The sequence below is a fragment of the Hemitrygon akajei genome, unplaced genomic scaffold (genome assembly GCF_048418815.1).
Source record: "Hemitrygon akajei unplaced genomic scaffold, sHemAka1.3 Scf000176, whole genome shotgun sequence".
In the NCBI taxonomy this organism is placed as follows: Eukaryota; Metazoa; Chordata; class Chondrichthyes; order Myliobatiformes; family Dasyatidae; genus Hemitrygon; species Hemitrygon akajei.
This window is the reverse complement of record NW_027332062.1, coordinates 720,728-737,073: the sequence shown is the minus strand read 5'-3', so window position 1 is coordinate 737,073 and position 16,346 is coordinate 720,728. Positions and strand designations below refer to the sequence as shown.

Here is a 16,346-nt window from a genome sequence, read left to right as displayed (position 1 = left end):
GACAGTTCCTGTGTGTGCTCTCCAGTAGACAATCCTGTAGACTGTTCCAGTGTTGAAGTCTCCAGGTCTGGAACAAAGTAACACAGACATGGGAAATGAGCAGAGCTTAACCAACACAACAGAGACAATTATTCGTAAAGACGAATGATTCTGCAGATGCTGTAAATCTGGAGCAACATGCACAAAATGCTGGAGGAACTGAGCAGGTTAGGTGACATCTCTGGAGCAAAATAAAGAGTCGATGTTTTGGGCCAAGGCACTCATTCAGAACTGGAAGAGACGGGGACAGAAGCCCGAATAAGAAGGTGGAGAGTGTACAAGCTGGCAGGTGATTGGTGAAGCCAGGCACCCCTCATACAATCTCTTCTCCCTCCTGCCGTCTGGGAAAAATGCTCTGAAGCATTCGGGCTCTCACGACCAGACTATGTAACAGTTTCTTCCACTAAGCTATCAGACTCCTCAGTACCCGAAGCCTGGACTGACACCTTGCCCTATTGTCCTGTTTATTATTTATTGTAATGCCTGCACTGTTTTTGTGCACTTTATGCAGCCCAGTGTAGGTCTGTAGTCTAGTATAGCTTTCTCTGTGTTCTTTTTTTACTTAGTTCGGTCTAGTTTTTGCACTGTGTCATGTAACAGCATGGTCCTGAAAAACGTTGTCTCTGGTCGAAATGACAATAAAAGTTGACGTGTTTTGACTTGAAATCCCACTCCGGTCGTTTCTATATCTCATCGGTCACCGTGGCACTCCTCACAGTCTTTCCTCCTTTCCTCTCTGTGACCAATGGGTGGAGTTAAAATGGAGCTGCTTCTGTGAGCTCATCTGCAGAAACAACTCAAATTCCTCTCTTTACTGTCTCCTTTATCCATTTTCAAGGAGGCGGGGATTCTATCCAGATCCTGATCTGCAAGGGCACTGAAACTGTGATTTTTTATGGCGGATGAGCTTCCACTCCCGGAGCTGGCCGACAGACTGTTTTCCAACATTCTCCATGCAGTAGACACCTCAGTCAGTCACAAATGTTTTTCTGTTGTTCATTATTTTGGGTTCTTCTGTAATTCATGAACAAGACCTCACTATTCCTCTTTTTGCATTATTTATTGTATTTTCGATTGGAACGTACAGGAATATTTTTTATGTCTCGCACTGTACTGCTGCCAATAAAACAACAAATTTCACAAGAGACGTTAGTGATAATAAACCTGATTCTGATCCTGAATCTCTGACCACTGACCATAAATCTATGTCCTCTAGTTATATTCACCCTGATCAGTGGTAATATTCCCAGCAGGACGTCCCACACCACCAGCTTCAGGAACATTTATCACCCACAACCATCAGACTCCTGACCGGCGTGGATAACTTCACCCACTTCAACTCTGAACTGATTCCACAACCTACAGACTCACTTTCGAGGAATCTACAACTCATCAGCTCAGTAGTATTTAATACTTTATTTACACAATTTGCCTTCTTTTGCACATTGGTTGTTTGGCAGTCTTTGTTTCTGTAGTTTTTCATAAATTCTGCTGTATTTCTTTATTTTCCTGTCAATAGCAGCAATAAAATGAATCTCAGGGTAGTATATATTGACAAATAAGTACTTTGATAATAAATCTGACTTTCTCTATGAGTCAACCCTATCTGTACCCCTTGTAATCTTCTACACGTTCATATATATCCTCAGAATCAGACAAATTATCACCATTTAACATCACTGGAAATTTGTCATTTTACAGCAACAGTGGAGTGGAAAACTTAAATTTCCTTTAAATTTTTTAAAAATATTTACTCATTTATTGGAAGGTACAGCAGGGTAACACGGGTCCTTTCGGCCCAACAAGACCGTGCTGTCCTATTACACCCATGTAGACAAACATTGTGCAAAAGACTACAAACTGTGCAAATACAAAAGAGAAAAATAAAAATATTATGTAAATAAACAATAGATATCAAGAACATGAGGTGAAAAGTCCTTGAAAGTGAGTCCATAGGTTGTGTAAACAGTTTAGGAATGGGGTGAGTGTTGAGTGAAGTTATCCTCTCTGGTTCAAGAGCCTGATGTCTGAGGGGTAATAACTGTCCCTGACCCTGGTGGTGTGGGTCCTGAGGCTCCTGTACCTTCTTCCTGATGGCAACAACATGAAGAGAGCATGTCCTGGGTGGTGGAGGTTCCTGATGATGAATGCTGACAACGCTCCATGTCGATATGCTCAATGGTGGGGAGGGCTTTATCCGTGATGGACTGGGCCATCAATTATTTACAGATTCAGCACAGTAACCAGCCCAACGAGCCCCACCACCCATGTGACCAATTAACCTACTAACCCAGACGTCTCTGTAATGTGGGAGGAAACCGACACAGTCACAAGGAGAATGTACAATCTCCTTACAGACAGCGGTGGTAACGATTAAACAAATAGTGAAAATATCCTGCCTGAATGTCACTCCAAACTTCACCCACCGGACAATTTCATTTCCCCACCCCTGAGCACCAGGTCTCAGCCTGGGTCTGTGGTGAAGCCAACACCATCCCTGTTCTTCCCAATCCTCCGTCACTGTCCTCAGTCTGACACAGGATGAATTTTAGGGACTGACTATAGCGAAAAGCTTTCCAAAGAATGTGTATCTCCACCATCGATACCTGAGCTCACAGATCCTTCTGGGGTGCTGGTCAAACTCAGACCAGGTTCACCCGTCGCTGCTCCCTGGGGTTCCCGGGTTGTGTCTGACTGGGGATCTGTACCTGAGCTTGCATTTCCTGCTGGGGTGGTGGTCAAACTCAGACCAGGTTCTCCTGTCGTTGCTCCCTGGGGTTCCCGAGTTGTGTCTGACTGGGGATCTGTACGTGAGCTTGCATTTCCTTCTGGGGTGGTGGTCAAACTCAGACCAGGTTCACCCGTCGCTGTTCCCTGGGGTTCCCGAGTTGTGTCTGACTGGGGATCTGTACGTGAGCTTGTATTTCCTTCTGGGGTGGTGGTCAAACTCAGACCAGGTTCTCCTGTCGCTGTTCCCTGGGGTTCCCGAGTTGTGTCTGACTGGGGATCTGTACATGAGCTTGCATTTCCTTCTGGGGTGGTGGTCAAACTCAGACCAGGTTCACCCGTCGCTGTTCCCTGGGGTTCCCGAGTTGTGTCTGACTGGGGATCTGTACGTGAGCTTGCATTTCCATCTGGGGTGGTGGTCAAACTCAGACCAGGTTCACCCGTCGCTGTTCCCTGGGGTTCCCGAGTTGTGTCTGACTGGGGATCTGTACGTGAGCTTGCATTTCCTTCTGGGGTGGTGGTCAAACTCAGACCAGGTTCACCCGTCGCTGTTCCCTTGGGTTCCCGAGTTGTGTCTGACTGGGGATCTGTACGTGAGCTTGCATTACCTTCTGGGGTGGTGGTCAAACTCAGACCAGGTTCACCTGTCGCTGTTCCCTGGGGTTCCCGAGTTGTGACTGACTGGGGATCTGTACGTGAACTTGCATTTCCTTCTGGGTTGGTGGACAAACCCAGACCGGGTTCTCCAGTCGGTGATCCCTGGGTCTCCTGATTTGTGTCCGACTGGGAATCTGTACGTGAGCTTGCATTTCCTGCTGGGATGGTCGTCAAACCCAGACCGGGTTCTCCCGTCGCTGTTCCCTGGGGTTCCCGAGTTGTGTCTAACTGGGGATCTGTACGTGAGCTTGCATTTCCTTCTGGGGTCGTGGTCAAACTCAGACCAGGTTCTCCTGTCGCTGTTCCCTGGGGTTCCCGAGTTGTGTCTGACTGGGAATCTGTACGTGAGCTTGCATTTCCTGCTGGGATGGTGGTCAAACTCAGACCAGGTTCACCCGTCGCTGTTCCCTGGGGTTCCCGAGTTGTGTCCGACTGGGGATCTGTACGTGAGCTTGCATTTCCTTCTGGGGTGGTGGTCAAACTCAGACCAGGTTCTCCCGTCGCTGTTCCCTGGGGTTCCCGAGTTGTGTCTGACTGGGGATCTGTACGTGAGCTTGCATTTCCTTCTGGGGTGGTGGTCGAACTCAGACCAGGTTCTCCCGTCGCTGTTCCCTGGGGTTCCCGAGTTGTGTCTGACTGGGGATCTGTACGTGAGCTTGCATTTCCTTCTGGGGTGGTGGTCAAACTCAGACCAGGTTCTCCCTTCGCTGTTCCCTGGGGTTCCCGATTTGTGTCTGACTGGGGATCTGTACGTGAGCTTGCATTTCCTTCTGCGGTGGTGGTCAAACTCAGACCAGGTTCTCCCGTCGCTGTTCCCTGGGGTTCCCGAGTTGTGTCTGACTGGGGATCTGTACGTGAGCTTGCATTTCCTTCTGGGGTGGTGGTCAAACTCAGACCAGGTTCTCCTGTCGCTGTTCCCTGGGGTTCCCGAGTTGTGTCTGACTGGGGATCTGTACGTGAGCTTGCATTTCCTTCTGGGGTGGTGGTCAAACTCAGACCAGGTTCTCCCGTCGCTGTTCCCTGGGGTTCCCGAGTTGTGTCTGACTGGGGATCTGTACGTGAGCTTGCATTTCCTGCTGGGGTGGTGGTCAAACTCAGACCTGGTTCTCCTGTCGCTGTTCCCTGGGGTTCCCGAGTTGTGTCTGACTGGGGATCTGTACGTGAACTTGCATTTCCTTCTGGGGTGGTGGTCAAACTCAGACCAGGTTCTCCTGTCGCTGCTCCCTGGGGTTCCCGAGTTGTGACTGACTGGGGATCTGTACGTGAGCTTGCATTTCCTTCTGGGGTGGTGGTCAAACTCAGACCAGGTTCTCCTGTCGCTGCTCCCTGGGGTTCCCGAGTTGTGTCTGACTGGTGATCTGTACGTGAACTTGCATTTCCTTCTGGGGTGATGGTCAAACTCAGACCAGGTTCTCCCGTCGCTGTTCCCTGGGGTTCCCGAGTTGTGTCTGACTGGGGATCTGTACGTGAGCTTGCATTTCCTTCTGGGGTGGTGGTCAAACTCAGACCAGGTTCTCCCGTCGCTGTTCCCTGGGGTTCCCGAGTTGTGACTGACTGGGAATCTGTACGTGAGCTTGCATTTCCATCTGGGGTGGTGGTCAAACTCAGACCAGGTTCACCCGTCGCTGTTCCCTGGGGTTCCCGAGTTGTGTCTGACTGGGGATCTGTACGTGAGCTTGCATTTCCTTCTGGGGTGGTGGTCAAACTCAGACCAGGTTCTCCTGTCGCTGCTCCCTGGGGTTCCCGAGTTGTGACTGACTGGGGATCTGTACGTGAGCTTGCATTTCCTTCTGGGGTGGTGGTCAAACTCAGACCAGGTTCTCCTGTCGCTGCTCCCTGGGGTTCCCGAGTTGTGTCTGACTGGGGATCTGTACGTGAACTTGCATTTCCTTCTGGGGTGATGGTCAAACTCAGACCAGGTTCTCCCGTCGCTGTTCCCTGGGGTTCCCGAGTTGTGTCTGACTGGGGATCTGTACGTGAGCTTGCATTTCCTTCTGGGGTGGTGGTCAAACTCAGACCAGGTTCTCCCGTCGCTGTTCCCTGGGGTTCCCGAGTTGTGACTGACTGGGAATCTGTACGTGAGCTTGCATTTCCATCTGGGGTGGTGGTCAAACTCAGACCAGGTTCACCCGTCGCTGTTCCCTGGGGTTCCCGAGTTGTGTCTGACTGGGGATCTGTACGTGAGCTTGCATTTCCTTCTGGGGTGGTGGTCAAACTCAGACCAGGTTCACCCGTCGCTGTTCCCTTGGGTTCCCGAGTTGTGTCTGACTGGGAATCTGTACGTGAGCTTGCATTTCCTGCTGGGATGGTCGTCAAACCCAGACCGGGTTCTCCAGTCGCTGTTCCCTGGGGTTCCCGAGTTGTGTCTGACTGGGGATCTGTACGTGAGCTTGCATTTCCTTCTGGGGTCGTGGTCAAACTCAGACCAGGTTCTCCTGTCGCTGTTCCCTGGGGTTCCCGAGTTGTGTCTGACTGGGAATCTGTACGTGAGCTTGCATTTCCTGCTGGGATGGTGGTCAAACTCAGACCAGGTTCACCCGTCGCTGCTCCCTGGGGTTCCCGGGTTGTGTCTGACTGGGGATCTGTACCTGAGCTTGCATTTCCTGCTGGGGTGGTGGTCAAACTCAGACCAGGTTCTCCTGTCGTTGCTCCCTGGGGTTCCCGAGTTGTGTCTGACTGGGGATCTGTACGTGAGCTTGCATTTCCTTCTGGGGTGGTGGTCAAACTCAGACCAGGTTCACCCGTCGCTGTTCCCTGGGGTTCCCGAGTTGTGTCTGACTGGGGATCTGTACGTGAGCTTGTATTTCCTTCTGGGGTGGTGGTCAAACTCAGACCAGGTTCTCCTGTCGCTGTTCCCTGGGGTTCCCGAGTTGTGTCTGACTGGGGATCTGTACGTGAGCTTGCATTTCCTTCTGGGGTGGTGGTCAAACTCAGACCAGGTTCACCCGTCGCTGTTCCCTGGGGTTCCCGAGTTGTGTCTGACTGGGGATCTGTACGTGAGCTTGCATTTCCATCTGGGGTGGTGGTCAAACTCAGACCAGGTTCACCCGTCGCTGTTCCCTGGGGTTCCCGAGTTGTGTCTGACTGGGGATCTGTACGTGAGCTTGCATTTCCTTCTGGGGTGGTGGTCAAACTCAGACCAGGTTCACCCGTCGCTGTTCCCTTGGGTTCCCGAGTTGTGTCTGACTGGGGATCTGTACGTGAGCTTGCATTACCTTCTGGGGTGGTGGTCAAACTCAGACCAGGTTCACCTGTCGCTGTTCCCTGGGGTTCCCGAGTTGTGACTGACTGGGGATCTGTACGTGAACTTGCATTTCCTTCTGGGTTGGTGGACAAACCCAGACCGGGTTCTCCAGTCGGTGATCCCTGGGTCTCCTGATTTGTGTCCGACTGGGAATCTGTACGTGAGCTTGCATTTCCTGCTGGGATGGTCGTCAAACCCAGACCGGGATCTCCCGTCGCTGTTCCCTGGGGTTCCCGAGTTGTGTCTGACTGGGGATCTGTACGTGAGCTTGCATTTCCTTCTGGGGTCGTGGTCAAACTCAGACAAGGTTCTCCTGTCGCTGTTCCCTGGGGTTCCCGAGTTGTGTCTGACTGGGGATCTGTACGTGAGCTTGCATTTCCTTCTGGGGTGGTGGTCAAACTCAGACCAGGTTCTCCCGTCGCTGTTCCCTGGGGTTCCCGAGTTGTGTCTGACTGGGAATCTGTACGTGAGCTTGCATTTCCTGCTGGGATGGTGGTCAAACTCAGACCAGGTTCACCCGTCGCTGTTCCCTGGGGTTCCCGAGTTGTGTCCGACTGGGGATCTGTGCGTGAGCTTGCATTTCCTTCTGGGGTGGTGGTCAAACTCAGACCAGGTTCTCCCGTCGCTGTTCCCTGGGGTTCCCGAGTTGTGTCTGACTGGGGATCTGTACGTGAGCTTGCATTTCCTTCTGGGGTGGTGGTCGAACTCAGACCAGGTTCACCCGTCGCTGTTCCCTGGGGTTCCCGAGTTGTGTCTGACTGGGGATCTGTACGTGAGCTTGCATTTCCTTCTGGGGTGGTGGTCAAATTCAGACCAGGTTCACCCGTCGCTGTTCCCTGGGGTTCCCGAGTTGTGTCTGACTGGGGATCTGTACGTGAGCTTGCATTTCCATCTGGGGTGGTGGTCAAACTCAGACCAGGTTCTCCTGTCGCTGTTCCCTGGGGTTCCCGAGTTGTGTCTGACTGGGGATCTGTACGTGAGCTTGCATTTCCTTCTGGGGTGGTTGTCAAACTCAGACCAGGTTCTCCCGTCGCTGTTCCCTGGGGTTCCCGAGTTGTGTCTGACTGGGGATCTGTACGTGAGCTTGCATTTCCTGCTGGGGTGGTGGTCAAACTCAGACCTGGTTCTCCTGTCGCTGTTCCCTGGGGTTCCCGAGTTGTGTCTGACTGGGGATCTGTACGTGAACTTGCATTTCCTTCTGGGGTGGTGGTCAAACTCAGACCAGGTTCTCCTGTCGCTGCTCCCTGGGGTTCCCGAGTTGTGACTGACTGGGGATCTGTACGTGAACTTGCATTTCCTTCTGGGGTGATGGTCAAACTCAGACCAGGTTCTCCCGTCGCTGTTCCCTGGGGTTCCCGAGTTGTGTCTGACTGGGGATCTGTACGTGAGCTTGCATTTCCTTCTGGGGTGGTGGTCAAACTCAGACCAGGTTCTCCCGTCGCTGTTCCCTGGGGTTCCCGAGTTGTGACTGACTGGGAATCTGTAGGTGAGCTTGCATTTCCATCTGGGGTGGTGGTCAAACTCAGACCAGGTTCACCCGTCGCTGTTCCCTGGGGTTCCCGAGTTGTGTCTGACTGGGGATCTGTACGTGAGCTTGCATTTCCTTCTGGGGTGGTGGTCAAACTCAGACCAGGTTCACCCGTCGCTGTTCCCTTGGGTTCCCGAGTTGTGTCTGACTGGGAATCTGTACGTGAGCTTGCATTTCCTGCTGGGATGGTCGTCAAACCCAGACCGGGTTCTCCCGTCGCTGTTCCCTGGGGTTCCCGAGTTGTGTCTGACTGGGGATCTGTACGTGAGCTTGCATTTCCTTCTGGGGTAGTGGTCAAACTCAGACCAGGTTCTCCTGTCGCTGTTCCCTGGGGTTCCCGAGTTGTGTCTGACTGGGAATCTGTACGTGAGCTTGCATTTCCTGCTGGGATGGTGGTCAAACTCAGACCAGGTTCACCCGTCGCTGTTCCCTGGGGTTCCCGAGTTGTGTCTGACTGGGGATCTGTACGTGAGCTTGCATTTCCTTCTGGGGTGGTGGTCAAACTCAGACCAGGTTCACCCGTCGCTGTTCCCTGGGGTTCCCGAGTTGTGTCCGACTGGGGATCTGTACGTGAGCTTGCATTTCCTTCTGGGGTGGTGGTCAAACTCAGACCAGGTTCTCCTGTCGCTGTTCCCTGGGGTTCCCGAGTTGTGTCTGACTGGGGATCTGTACGTGAGCTTGCATTTGCTTCTGGGGTGGTGGTCGAACTCAGACCAGGTTCTCCCGTCGCTGTTCCCTGGGGTTCCCGAGTTGTGTCTGACTGGGGATCTGTACGTGAGCTTGCATTTCCTTCTGGGGTGGTGGTCAAACTCAGACCAGGTTCTCCCTTCGCTGTTCCCTGGGGTTCCCGATTTGTGTCTGACTGGGGATCTGTACGTGAGCTTGCATTTCCTTCTGCGGTGGTGGTCAAACTCAGACCAGGTTCTCCCGTCGCTGTTCCCTGGGGTTCCCGAGTTGTGTCTGACTGGGGATCTGTACGTGAGCTTGCATTTCCTTCTGGGGTGGTGGTCAAACTCAGACCAGGTTCTCCTGTCGCTGTTCCCTGGGGTTCCCGAGTTGTGTCTGACTGGGGATCTGTACGTGAGCTTGCATTTCCTTCTTGGGTGGTGGTCAAACTCAGACCAGGTTCTCCCGTCGCTGTTCCCTGGGGTTCCCGAGTTGTGTCTGACTGGGGATTTGTACGTGAGCTTGCATTTCCTTCTGGGGTGGTGGTCAAACTCAGACCAGGTTCTCCTGTCGCTGTTCCCTGGGGTTCCCGAGTTGTGTCTGACTGGGAATCTGTACGTGAGCTTGCATTTCCTGCTGGGATGGTGGACAAACTCAGACCAGGTTCACCCGTCGCTGTTCCCTGGGGTTCCCGAGTTGTGTCTGACTGTGGATCTGTACGTGAGCTTGCATTTCCTTCTGGGGTGGTGGTCAAACTCAGACCAGGTTCTCCTGTCGCTGTTCCCTGGGGTTCCCGAGTTGTGTCTGACTGGGGATCTGTACGTGAGCTTGCATTTCCTTCTGGGGTGATGGTCAAACTCAGACCAGGTTCTCCCGTCGCTGTTCCCTGGGGTTCCCGAGTTGTGTCTGACTGGGAATCTGTACGTGAGCTTGCATTTCCTGCTGGGATGGTGGACAAACCCAGACCAGGTTCTCCTGTCGCTGTTCCCTGGGTCTCCTGATTTGTGTCCGACTGGGAATCTGTACGTGAGCTTGCATTACCTGCTGGGTTGGTGGACAAACCCAGACCAGGTTCTCCAGTTGGTGATCTCTGGGTCTCCTGATTTGTGTCCGATTGCGAATCTGTACCTGAGCTCGCATTTCCTTCTGGGTTGGTGGACAAACCCAGACTGGGTTTTCCAGTCGGTGATCCCTGGGTCTCCTGATTTGTGTCCGACTGGGAATCTGTACGTGAGCTTGCATTTCCTGCTGGGATGGTGGACAAACCCAGACCGGGTTCTCCAGTCGCTGATCCCTGGGTCTCCTGATTTGTGTCCGATTGGGAATCTGTACGTGAGCTTGCATTTCCTGCTGGGTTGGTGGACAAACCCGGACCAGGTTCTCCAGTCGGTGATCTCTGGGTCTCCTGATTTGTGTCCAATTGCGAATCTGTACCTGAGCTCGCATTTCCTGCTGGGTTGGTGGACAAATCCAGACCGGGTTCTCCAGTCGGTGATCCCTGGGTATCCTGATTTGTGTCCGATTGGGAATCTGTACGTGAGCTTGCATTTCCTGCTGGGTTGGTGGTCAATCCCAGACCGGGTTCTCCAGTCGGTGATCAGCTGGGTCTCCTGATTTGTGTCCGATTGCGAATCTGTACCTGAGCTTGCATTTCCTGCTGAGGTGGTGGTCAAATCTGGACCAGGTTCTCCAGTCGGTGATCTCTGGGTCTCCTGATTTGTGTCCGATTGGGAATCTGTACGTGAGCCTGCAGACCCTGTTGGGTTGGTGATCAGACCTGTACCAGGTTCTCCAGTCACTACTCCCTGTTGTCCCCGAGTTGAGTCTGACTGGGTATCTGTACCTGAGCTCACAGACCCTGCTGGTATGGTGGTTAACTTCTGACCAAGATCACCCATCGCTGATCCATGTGGCTCTTGGGTTGTGTCCGAGTGGGAATCTGTAATAAGATCAAGTAGGAACTCAGTAATGGGGAACAAGAGGCTCAATTCATTGTCAAATCTGCTCTTTGAAATATACGTACACCTCACTCCTTTCCTCTTTAATACCTCCAATACTTGTCTTTCAAATCCACCTGCGCACATGTCCCTCTCTCAGCATTCACTCCGTCTGAATCACTCTCCTCAGTCACTCCTTCAGGAACAGCTTCTCCTCTGCCATCAGGTTTCTGAATGGACAATCAACCCATGAAAACTACCTCAATCATTTTTACTCTTTTTGCACTACTACAGGTGGTAAGAGTGGGCTCCCTCACCTCTGCTCTGACCCCCAACACAGGACCCCCTCCAGGACTGTATTCTAAGCCCCCTCCTTCACTCTCTGTACACCCATGACTGTGTCGCCACCCACAGCTCCAATCTGCTAACTAACTTTGCAGATAGAAACATAGGAACATAGAAAACATACAGCACAATACAGGCCCTTCAGACCACAAAGCCGTGCCGAACACGTCCCTACCTTAAAACTACCTAGTCTTCACCCATATCCCTCTATCTTTCTAAGTTCCATAGCTACCCAGGAGTCTCTTAAAAGAACCCATCGTTTCCCCCTCCACCACTACCGCCGGCAGCCCATTCCACGCACTCATCACTCTCTGCGTAAAAAACTTACCTCTGACATATCTTCTGTAACTACTTCCAAGCAACTTAAAACTGTGCCCTCTCATGTTAGCCATTTCAGCCCTGGGGAAAAGCCTCTAACTATCCACACAATCAATGCCTCTCATTATCTTGTACACCTCCATCAAGTCACTTCTCATCCTCCATCGCTCCAAAGAGAAAAGGCCGAGTTCACTCAACCTATTCTCATAAGGCATATTCCCCAATCCAGGCAACATCCTTGTAAATCTCCTCTGCACCCTTTCTGTGGTTTCCACATCCTTCCTGTAGTGAGGCAACCAGAACTGAGCACAGTACTCCAAGTGGGGTCTGACCAGGGTCCTATATAGCTGTAACATTACCTCTCGGCTCTTAAACTCAATCCCACCGATGATGAAGGCCAATACACTGTATGCCTTCTTCATTTTTTTAATTTTCAATTAAAAAAATTCTATGAATAGATACAAATCAGAGGAGAAGTTATATCAAATACGTAGTACAATAAACGTACAAACAAAGAAAGGGATATACACTGTCAAAATCATGTATAATATAATATTAGGCTAGTATATATAAACAGAGAACCACAACTCCACTTGACAATTCATACAAAAAAATGGGAATTTTCTATTTCAGGAAGAAAAAAAACACTAACCTAACCTAAAACAAGAAAAGGGACTGGGCAGTCCATTTGAGGATAAAATTACAAAAAAAAGAGAAAACATCCTTCTGGTCAGATCTGAAACTTCGTGGAGGGAGAAGAAAAAAAATACCTAAAAAAAATTAAATCATATGAAACTATTGAATAAAAGGTTGCCAGGTTTGCTCAAATTTGAAAGATGTATCAAACGACCGACTTCTCCAAGCTTAAACAAGACATAATGGAGGAGAGCCAGGAAAGAACAGTAGGTGGATTGGGATCCTTCCAATGCAACAAAATAGCTCTCCTAGCCAATAAAGTTGAAAAGGCTATCACATGTTGAGCGGAAACAGAAACATTTCCTGCTTTCTTTGGAGTAATCCCAAAGATTGTCGTAAGTGAACTAGGTTGTAAATCCACACCTATGACTTTTGATAATGTTCTAAAAATATCTCTCCAAAAATTATTTAACTTTATACAAGACCAAAACATATGAGTTAGAGTAGCCACCTCAGCATTACATCTATCACAGATAGGATTTATATTAGAAAAAATATGCGCTAATTTATCTTTTGACATATGTGCCCTATGCACTACCTTGAACTGAATCAAGGTATGATGGGCGCAGATAGATGAATTGTTAACTAAATAATAAAGTTTATTCCACTGTTCATCTGAAAGTGAGTCCCGAAGTTCCATTTCCCAAGCACGTTTAAGCTTATCATTAGATATCATACATGAATTCATTAAGCCTTTTTATATAATAGCTAGCAATCCTTTTTGAAATGGTTTGAGCTAAAAAAAATAGCATTTATCATATTTGGTAAATGAACAAATGGATAATTCAGTAAGAAATCACGTAAAAAATTCCTAACTTGTAAGTATCTAAAAAATTGTGGATTAGATACATCATATTTATCCATTAACAGTGAAAAGGACATTAAACAATCCTCTAAAAACAGACCTGAAAAAGTTTTTATTCCTTTAGTTTTCCATGTTTAAAAAAGCCTTATCCAGAGATGATAGCTTAAAAAAAGTTAAAATGGATATTACTATTTAAAGTTATTACTACTTAAAGTTACTTAAGTCAAAAAATCTGTGAAACTGAAACCAAATTTTTAACGTATGTTTAACAACAGGACTAAGACCTTGTCTATCTATCATTGAGAACAAAAAAGGAAGAGGAGCCCCCAGTAAAGAGGCCAAAGAAAACCCCCTTACTGAGTTCTAACCATGACGTGATGAAGGGAAAGGTAAACTTAGGTAGAGGGATAGGTAAATGGGGGAGTGGATTAAGGGGTATGATTAGCTTATTTAGCTTATAGGTACCTTGTGTTGGTTGCTGTACAGCCAAAAAAGGGAACCTTACCCAGCAACAAATGATGTACCAGACATTGTTTGCTAATAGCATTAGACATAGGTCTAAATAAAGAATTATTTGGTTGCACAAAGCATTTTTGAGGTATAACATAACTAAATAGGAGAAGGACAGTGTAGGGGAAGGGGTGATAGAATGTTGGAGAGTAGGGGCAGGTTGTCAACATAAGGAACTGAGACTGTATCCATGCTGGTCTGGGCAGAAATAATTATAACTAACTAATAATGATTTTACACCTCATTGTATCTTACCATGTGATCGAAGCTATCCTAAAACTGTTTTAACTCGTGGAATTATAACATTTCCTGTAATGATCAATGTTATAAATTGTGTGGAATTGTGTTCGGGGGTGGACAGTGTCCGGACTGTCTTTGGGAGATCAGTCTGTAACTTCCCCCATAGCATGCTATGAATAAAAAGTGAAGTTTGATGAAGTATCGCTTGTTTTATGGTTTTATTGAAGGTGGTACCTTGCACTATAGCATCGGGTCGATCAGCCTTTGACAGAAGGACAGTCCTGATTATCTATACTGTGAATCCAAAAGGTGATATAATGAATATTAATTGCCCAATAATAAAATCTAAAGTTTGGTAACACCAGTCCTCCAACTTTTTTGGATTTTTGCAATAAAGATTTATTTACCCTAGAGCTTTTATTATTCCAAACGTATGACAGGATCATGGAATCTATTCTATCAAAGAACATTTTTGGGACAAAGGATGGAACCGCTTGAAATCTATATAAAATTTTTGGTAAAATTACCATTTTTATAGCATTTATTCGACCAATTAATGACATCATCATAGGCGACCATTTGGAAAACGTTTGTTGTGTATATTCAATTAGAGGAAGGAAATTATACTTATATAAGTCTTTAAATTTTTTAGTAATTTTAATACCAAGATAAATAAAATAATTTTAGCAATATTAAAGAGTATTTGATCATAATAATTAGAGTAGTTATTAATGGGAAATAATTCACTTTTATGTAAGTTTAGCTTATATCCAGAGAAAATACTAAATTCAGTAAATATGGATAGCATAAAAGGAATAGATTTTTTAGGGTGTGAAATGTAAACTAATAAATCATCTGCGTATAACGAAACCTTATGTAGTTTATCCCCTCTCTTCATACCCTGAACAGAATTAGAATCCCTAAGAGCAATAACAATTGGTTCTAAAACCAAATTAAATAATAAAGGACTGAGAGGACAAACCTGACGGGTTCCCCTATATAATCTAAAATAAGGAGATTTTTGATTATTAGTTATAACCACAGCCACCAAGGGCTTGATAAATCAGTTTGATCCAGGAAATAAATCCTGGACCGAAATTAAACCTCTTCAAAGCCTGAAACAAATAAGGCCATTCCACCCTGTCAAAAGCTTTCTCTGTATCCAGAGACACAATACATTCAGGTACTTTAACTGAGGGGGAGTAAATAATATTAAACAATCTTCGAATATTAAAATGCGAATACCTATTTTTAATAAATCCAGTTTTATCATTTGAGATAAGAGTAGGCAAAATCTATTGGCTAAAATCTTAGAGCGAATTTTAAAATCCACCTTCAGTAAGGAGATAGGTCTACAGTAATGGTCACCAACCTTTTTAAGCCCAAGATCCCCTACCTCAGCCTTAGTAAAAGGTAAGATCACCCACACATCAATTAGCTACACGCATGCACACCGGGGCAGAAAAGACCGGAAGTAAAACCCCACAACCCGGAAGTAGAAATAAAGTATAAACACCAGGGATATTTGCACCACGGACCGGTTTGATATTGACAATATCCCCGGGGGAGGTGTTAAACACGATAGGGATACAGCGATACTCGAAGCAGGTTCCTTATGTCCAGTCTATTCCGCAATTTAGCTTTCGCGGCTCTCAGCTTCTGTCCTACTTGCTCACATTTTTTCCGCTGAAAAAACTGAATGGGTTTGTCTTTAAGAGCGGGGTGCTTGGACTCAGGGTACCGAAGCAGATTTGAGGGTTTCATTGCCTCATTAGACAGCCTCCAGGCCAGAACTCCAGCCTCCCCGCCCGCCCGCCGCCAGCCACTTTGGCCAGGTGGGGTGGGGTGAGAGGACAAGGTCAGGGCCGGAGGTCCCCGTACCGGGGCCGCGGCAGTCGCAGTCTGGAGAGAGCGACCGACTGAGTGAGGAGTGTGACAGGGCGCCCGCCTGTCACCCTTGTAGGATCTATCGGCCAACAAAAGTTTGTTTCAGTAGATCGCAGCGTGGTAGCTGCTCTGCTACCTACGAAACGCTGAGCCTGAATTAGGTTGTCTGCGAATATTTTAGCACTGGGTTCCCCACGAACATTCGGTGTGGTAAACAGGTTCAGAGACAGTGCTCCAGGCCAGTAGCGATGGCACTTCCCGCCGGCCGGTTACCCGAGGCCAACCAGTGATCCCTGCCGCGAGGGTGTCACTGCGTTTAGGCGACTGATGACTTTGTGTGGGTTCAAGTTCAACAGGTTCTGAGGAAAGCTGCAGCTGATTTGTATCGTTTCCTCGTGGCCCGGTGGTTGGGGACCACTGAAGGACACTGTGTCGTGCGGCAGAGCTACACGCATGCGCACTGGGCAGAAAGAACGGAACTAAAACCCCGTAACCCGGAAACTGTCTCTCAACAGTATTTGTGTATTTATTTTTCATTATTTTTCAGGATCAGCTGGGAAATTCTCAAAGATCGACTAGTCGAACACGATCGACGGGTCAGCGACCACTAGTCTATAGGATGCACATTCAGATAGATCTGTTCCTTTTTTTAGGAATCACTGAAATTAATGCCTCATAAATTTCGGGAGATTCCCAAAAGATATAGAATCAGTGAAAGTTTGACGAAGATGTGGTGTAAGCATTTCA

At 48.3% G+C, this 16,346-nt stretch overlaps 1 protein-coding gene across 1 annotated transcript in view; it reads right to left on the bottom strand.

Annotated features, from left to right (window-relative positions):
• Positions 1–9,898: 9,898 nt before the first annotated feature.
• LOC140724235 (uncharacterized) overlaps positions 9,899–16,346 on the bottom strand; it is a 39,843-nt gene continuing 33,395 nt past the window's right edge. Inside the window, exon 6 of the mRNA XM_073038715.1 lies at positions 9,899–10,800. Coding sequence (XP_072894816.1) covers positions 9,899–10,800 — 902 coding nt within the window. The remainder of the gene's footprint in view (positions 10,801–16,346) is intronic.